Raw genomic sequence first — 7,715 nt, 5'->3', positions numbered from 1 at the left:
ATCACTTGTATGACAATGAAAAGTTTTGCTTTTTTGATTATATAAATTCTTATTACTTATAATATCAAATTCTGTTACAATAGTTATTTCTTCCCGTCCACTCATAGTTAAATTTAATTTTCAGTTTGTCCATTGATAAGTTATTTAAAATGCTTAAAAATATGCCGCATATTTACCTATATCATGGTGTACAGATTCACCGCTGTAATAAAAGCGAGAAAGTTAATATTTGTTTCTCCTGCGTGTGAGGTGAACTTCCCGATAAAAATTTTACAAACGTTCGCTGTGAAACCTGCACCTTCTCGTTCTTCTAAGTTCTCTGCTCTAACCATGGTATAAGGGAGTAGCGAAAAGGCCCATTCACAGTATTTTCCCCACCTCCGAGGATCTTCAATGATAAAATTGCTTTATTGCTTAAATGAATTATTATGACTTATAAGACAATGATAAGTTTTCCTTTACTGATTATATAAATTATAATGACTTATAATATCAAATTCTGTTACAATAGTTATTTCTTCCCGTCCACTCATAGTTAAATAAAATTTTCAGTTTGTCCATTGATAAGTTAATTAAAATGCTTAAAAATATGCCGCATATCTCAACATGGTACAATATCATGTTTTGTTAACAGCAATAAAAAGCATTCTATAACCAAAATTGAAAATATTTATAAATAATTATTACAGCGTTTATGCATGCGCAACCCGTTTTAACCCCTCGCCTCCTTAACTCACCAGAGGCGGCCATGTTGGTTTTATTGTAGGTGTGCGCTTCTGAGGTGGCAAAAGTACTGTGAATAGGTACTTTCGCTAACAATTCCATGATCTATCTCTGCCATGATCGCTGCTATTGCAACACGCAAGGTTGTGAGATAGAGTGTAGGAAAATTTGGATTTTTCTGAGAAGTAATACGTATTGTCAAACTGAAGAAATAAAGCCATTAGTTAATAACTATGGCTGATCGAAATGTAATTGGAGGAATTGCAGTTGCCGGAGGTGTTGGGCTGCTATGTAACTACCTTTACAACAAGTATTCAGAGAAAGGAGTCCAATTGATTGATAACTATCAACAGTGTGTTAGAGCCGTTGACATATTACGGAAGTGAGTATATATTACATTTCATTAAACATTATTAAAATATTGTATGCAATATTTCAACGGGAAATGTTCACAATAGCGGCTTTGTTTTTTAATGTACTTACATAGTAAATAGAGCGCATACGGATGAAAACAAGAATTTTTGGTTCGGCTTTAGTATACGATCCCACGATTTAGGGCAGGGATAATGGAATGCCCAACTCTTTCCAGTGTGAGAGCGCCTCAAAATTAGCGTTTTTTGCAACATTTTCCAATGTAGCCCGATGGGACAAAATAATAATTTTTGGGAATTTAAATTAAAATACCCATCATTTATTAAGATTAAATATTAATATACATGTATCCGTTAAACATATGCAGAAACTTTTTATACTCTTTTTTTTTTTGTGATTTTGTGATTTATTCAACAATTGATTTTGGAAGTTTCAATACGTAATCAAAAGAATAAATGTATTAGCTCACAATTAATAAATGTTTTTAAAAATTTTCAATTGAAAATCAATACCACTTAGCATGACATCACAAAAGATATTAGACATAAATTTCAATTTCGTGATCTTCAACAGCAGCACAAATCACTCTGTTTACATATTTTTCTGTATGATTTTAATCTGGCCGTCCCTCTTTTTCCAATTGCTAAACGTCAGACCTACTGAACTTTGACAGTTGCTTGAGTTCAGAGGTTTTGACGTTTATCAATTGCGCTCTAATTTTTTTAAATTAATAGTGAGAGGCGAGTTGGGCATCTCTTTATCTCTGATTTAGGGTATGGTTGAATAGAGGAGATTCTCCAGATCAATAATATATTTTACCATTATTATACCCCCGGAAACTTATAGTTTTCGAGATATTTGCATTTTAAGTTGAAAATTTGACAAATCTTATATTGCAATTTCTCGATTTATATGCACTTATTATACACTACCACTTCACTACATTGTTTCTACATATACTATTTTTTTAATATGAATTATTTTCAAGGCTTTTTTAACCCTCAAATCGAGGAATGGTATACTAAAGTTTCTGTTTTGGTCTGATCGGAAGAAAATTGGTATTTTATTTGTCTTTGGTAGTTTGGTTGGTAGGCATAAACTTTTGGTAGGCAATATTATGTTTGTACATACATATGTATATAGAATGAACGTTAATCTCAATATTAATGTGCTTAAATTTGCATACTTTCTTGTTTGCTATTAATACTAACTAAAAAATAGTCATGAATGGAAACCTGCTCCATGTGTGGAAAATTAGACATCTAACTATAATTGAAAGTGTGAAATAAAGTTGGAAATTGTCAAGAATTTGATATATTCGCATCAAATTAAAGAAAAAGGGGTTCATGATCAAGTATATACATTAGTTTTACTTCAAATAATTGTTAATTATACTTGTATTCATGTATAACAAAAAGTATATTCTAAACCACTTAACCATATTTGATGGGAAGAAGTATTTTTAGCATTTTTTTATTCACTGTGAAAATGGGTAAAATCAGATAATAACCACGCCCACTTCTGATATACCGGTTAAGTGCGATATCACACTGAATAAATGCGCCGCAAGCATTAAATTTCACAACCAAGATGGTAGGAAAGGGCTTTAGCCGGTGTAAAAATAGGGCAATGAGCGTGGCACCGCCCACTTTTAGGTAAAAATCTATATCTCGGGAACGACTAGACCAATTTCAACCAAATTTGATGTGTGAGGTTACCCAATTATTACTATTGTATGCTATGAAAATGGTTGACAACCACGCCCTTTTCCCCATAAAACAAACTTTTAAATTCCATATAATTCTTTCTTTTTTCATTGGACAAATAAAACATCAATGAAGTTATTAAAATGCGGGGAGAATATTTATGTGATAACAGCGTGCACTTGTGCCAAAATTGGGTAATATTGGGTCAATACTTCCCTTAGCTCCCACATACCTAATATATTTTCGAACTTTCGGTTGATTTTATACTGTATCTATCGGTCAATATCTAAGAAATCTTAAAAAAATTTCGAAAGAATCTCTTTCTAATAATAGTGTATCGTCTTGTCTGTGATTTTAAACTATAGATGCAATACTTTCTACTTTTAATTAAAATATATTTGAAAATAACGTATGTCACTTTACCCGGCGAAAGTATAAAATGTTCGGTTACATATGAACTTAGACCTTCCCTACTTGTTTATTTTGCAAACGTCCCGTAAAGTTTCAGTTTTTGCCCTAAAAGGATTCAACGTAAACAATTTCTAAATATAATTTATATTATAAATTATAAATTCTGTGTTGCTCATATGACAATATGAATGCGCACCTACTAAGCCTCAATACACTTGAGGCATGACTTGAACTGCGTATATCTTTCAAAGAGGGATTTTATGGCAAAAACCCTTTGTATGTTTACTTGTTAAATGCAAAATATTAAAAATATATATTAAATATATATGTACACCGGGCAAAAAAAGTATGCGTACAAGGTACCAACAAAAATAAGTTGAGAAAAATAGCTTTCTTGACTTTTATATAAAAACCAATTTTTTTTGATATTCATTAAAGGACAGTTTTATGAAAATAAAAGTGATTAAATAGCCGACAGTAACACATAAACAAAACAAAACATACGGACGAAAAGAAAACCCATATGTAAGGTATGTTTTTCGAAAAGTTTAACCATTATTTCCCTTTCAGAGGGGCTTATTTATTTTCATTTAGGCGAGATTCGATATTCTAAATTTGGTAACAAACTGAATAGAACAAATTTTTTTTAAAATTGCTACTCTTACGAAAACAAGTAAAACTTTAACTTTCCGACACTTTTACAATAGTTATTACGTAGGGAATTCCCATTTTATATAAAAGTTATTTTTTAACAAAAGAATATGAGATAAGCGTATACGCAGACCTTTTCTGGCGGGTGTACATGGAAAAAGAAATATGATTTATACACGACTTTAATTTAAAAATAAAGAGCTCTGTTACAAAAACTGAAACTTCAGGCCTTTTGTAAAAAAAAGAACAAGTACGAAAGGGCTAAGGGTGTAACCGAACATTTCATACAATATTGACAAAACTTTATATTAAACAAGAAATGAAGGGCTAAGTTCGGGTGTAACCGAACATTTCATATTCTTGCAACTTGCCGTTCCCGTGGAAATACCATCATAATTTTTAAAAAAGCTTGTTCACTTAATTTCACTAAAATATCACACTTTTTGGCCAACCTAAGCGGTTCAAATGCAAGTGGGAAGTCGGAAATAACTGTATAGGGTATATTGAAGGTTGTACAAACTTTTGACATTACTCAGTTATATTCTAGACCATATTTCAATCAATTTTATAAATATGTATATAACTAACACACTGATCGACATATTTGGCATAAGGTTTGTTAGAATATCAATATATGTAGTGAATGGGAGTTTGGGTAATACGTGGACCAATTTCACATATTTTCGGCATTAAACTATAGTATATTCAATATTATACATATGATCAGTTAATTTGTTATATAATTAATTAATATCTACGTTCAGTTAATATGGCAAAAATATCTTACGTATCGATCAATATATTCGGTATAAAGCCAACCTTGTATTAGGTGTATGGTAATATTGACCTGATTTTATCAATTTTTGGCATTACTACATATTATTAACAGAAAAAGATTCTCTCTGAGTTTCATTAAGGTAACTCATATACCATCACTAATATATAAGATAAGGGACTAGGGCAAGTTTGCACCTGATTTTATCCATTTTAGGCACAAAGATGTACCGTTATTAGAAAACACGCTTCCCCAATTTTATTCAGATAACTCACATATTTGCCGATGTATGGGGTATAAAGTCAGCTGGAAGTTCGAAAATTTTTCTATTAAATAGGTATATGGGGGCTTAGGGAGTTATTGATCCGATTCAACCCATTTTTGACATACAGACATACTATTATCAGAAAAAAATTCTCTTCGAATTTCTTTCTATAATACATCTCGCAGATTGACCGATATTTTCGATGAAAAATTCGCAATATGAACTGGGGTTTAAACATTCGGTATCTGGGGGCTTGAAAAGTTGTAGTTCGATTTGGACAATTTTAGATCAGGCACACTTCAAATGCATCATATTTATTATCCGGATTTGTTGATTGGGTCTTGATTAGTATACTGGGAAGTGAAAGAATCAGATGGAATTTAATACCGTGTTATATGGGAAGGAGGCGTTGGTTTTTTCGCCCATGTAGGAATGTTAGGACAATATTTTTTACCGAGGTATGGGTTTTCATTTCGCCCATCGTCCAATTTTTACACCGGCTAAAGTCCTACTATCTTGGTTGTGAAATTTAATGCTTGTGTTATATGGGGAGTGGGCATGATTATGATCTGGTTTTACCCATTTTCACAGGGTTTATAGAAATTTGTTCTTCCCAGCAAGTTTGGTTATGTGGTTTGGAAGATATATTTTACCATTTAGTTGGCAGGGCCACACCCACTTTAAAAAATTATTTAGCTCCTCTTACTACTATGATAATGTTTTCGTTTAATGGTATTTTGTAGGTGTGGTAGTAGTCCGATTACGTCCATTTGCAATACCAATCCGGACGGACGTACAGACAGTCACTCAGATTTCAACTCGTCTCCTCACCCTGGTCATTTATATATATACAAGAGTATAGGACTAGTTTTAGGTGATACAAACAACCGTTATGTGAACAAGATTTTAAGATAGCTGATTGGCTTGATTGTATTGAGCGGCTACACTTTAGATGGCTGTAATTCAGAAAAAGGTAAAGATAATAAAAATAAACATATATTGATTTTTTTTAATTTCACACTTGGCGTGCCCTTTAAAATGGTATGACCGCTGGATATTCTAAGTCATTCATTACCCATCAATCATATGCATTATCGGTTAAATCATACGTAAGAATCCTATATGAGATTTCTTTAAAGGTTTTTATGGGACTCTTAGGTGGCGAGGCCAGTTAGGTTTGACAAAAAATCTATTTTTTGTTTAAAATGAAGGCGTTTTTCTCGAAAGTACATTTTTCAAATCGGACGACAATGGTACACGGAGAATATCGCAAAAATCTACTTGACAATGTAACTGTGGCTTAACGGTAATATTAACTTGTAAACCGTGTACGATTTTTGTTACTATTGCAACTTTTTCATAAAAGGTGTACTAATATTTTTATCAGTAAAAAATTTAACTTTTTGTACTTAAAGTGTTTGATGAATGACTAAGTAGAAGCAAAAATTTTACCAAGGTTTCGAAACTTGGTAAATCCTAAAACAGTTGTATTCATTTATATATGTAAGTAATCTGTCTTTGTTCATTTCTACTTTCAGGCATTGTAATGACGTGCCAGTAGTCGGCTTTGATTGTGAATGGGTGCACGAAGGCGCAGTGTCCGTATTGCAGTTATGTAGTCACGAGGGATATTGTGCTGTTATAAGGCTATGTAAAATAGAAAACCTCCCCAGGAGCCTGTGCGATCTACTAAAGGATCGCAAGGTGGTTAAAGTTGGTGTTGGCACTGCAAGAGATTGCACATTTTTGGAAGCATGTGGTCTACCGACAAGGTCTGCATTGGATTTGCGTTTTGTGGCAAAACTGACCGGTGAAAATGCGCAAAATTTGGCCGCAATGTATATGGATGTTGTGGGTGGTACCTTAACGAAAAGTTTTTCGCTAAGCTGTTCCGATTGGGAGGCGTACAAGTTGACGCCTCAACAAGTTCAATATGCTGCTGATGATGCTATAGCAGGCATAGAGATCTATAAGACATTAGCCAAGAAAGTGTCAAATGTAAATGTTTTCGAAAAGTATTATGATATGGACTACAAACCTAATATTCACAACGCCTTGGAAAGTGTTGCCTCAAATCAATGTTGCGTTCAGTAAATACAGGCGAAAATAACGTAATCACATTAACAAGACAATGTTTTTTATGCCTAATAATATCGCCGCCTTAAGGTTCAATTTGAGCAAGATTATTATTATTATGTCCAAAAAAAATTGTTTGATTAAATAAAGTGTCTCCACATAAGTATAATATGCGGATTTATTAAAATGTACAATATGTAATAGCATTAATGTTTAATATAAATGAGTTTTAAAGATATTCTGTTATATTATAATATTTAGTCTATAACTATATTCGTCCGATTTGCCAAGAGATGGTGTAACTTGATTAATATCTCATTGTTAAAATACTCCGAACGTGTGTTGGAGAGCTACTGTCCTTGTGCATCTTTTGTGGGGAGTTTTTTCACAGCTGAGGGAACATTTTGGCTTGGAAAACGAAGAACGTCCCGGAAAACAAAAAGGTTAAAAAAGATGAGAAACTGGGAGCATTACGAGATGAAGATTGTTGTCACACACAAGAAGAGCTCACAGAATTGAGAGTCACTTAAGCAGCTATTTAAAAACATTTATAAGCAGCCAGGTACATTCAAAAGCAGGGAAATCGGGTGTCATACGAAGCGAAGAGCCGTTGAGTGACGACTTAGTATGTCAGAAATGGTGCTTGAACACTATAAAAAACGTCGTTTTTGCATGGGATTGTAACTGGTGATGAAAAATGGATGCATTACGACAACCTTAAATACCAAAAATCTTA

The 7,715-nt window shown here is 32.9% G+C and overlaps 1 protein-coding gene across 1 annotated transcript; it reads left to right on the top strand.

Moving 5' to 3' along the window:
• Positions 1 to 792: 792 nt before the first annotated feature.
• On the top strand, positions 793 to 7,173 carry LOC106616649 (exonuclease 3'-5' domain-containing protein 2). The gene is made up of 2 exons (XM_014233414.3): positions 793 to 1,105; positions 6,442 to 7,173. The coding sequence occupies exons 1-2, from the start codon at positions 957 to 959 to the stop codon at positions 6,995 to 6,997; spliced, it is 705 nt and encodes a 234-aa protein (XP_014088889.1). The 5' UTR covers positions 793 to 956; the 3' UTR covers positions 6,998 to 7,173.
• The last annotated feature ends 542 nt before the right edge of the window (positions 7,174 to 7,715 follow it).

The sequence above is a fragment of the Bactrocera oleae genome, chromosome 3, assembly GCF_042242935.1.
Source record: "Bactrocera oleae isolate idBacOlea1 chromosome 3, idBacOlea1, whole genome shotgun sequence".
In the NCBI taxonomy this organism is placed as follows: domain Eukaryota; kingdom Metazoa; phylum Arthropoda; class Insecta; order Diptera; family Tephritidae; genus Bactrocera; species Bactrocera oleae.
Note: the sequence above shows the minus strand (reverse complement) of the source record. Positions and strands in the feature narration are given on the sequence as shown.

Coding starts and splice junctions, on each gene's coding strand:
- LOC106616649 (XM_014233414.3), top strand. CDS start 957: ATGGCTGATCGAAATGTAATTGGAGGAATTGCAGTTGCCGGAGGTGTT. Junction 1,106..6,441: donor GCCGTTGACATATTACGGAA/GTGAGTATATAT, acceptor TTCTACTTTCAG/GCATTGTAATGACGTGCCAG.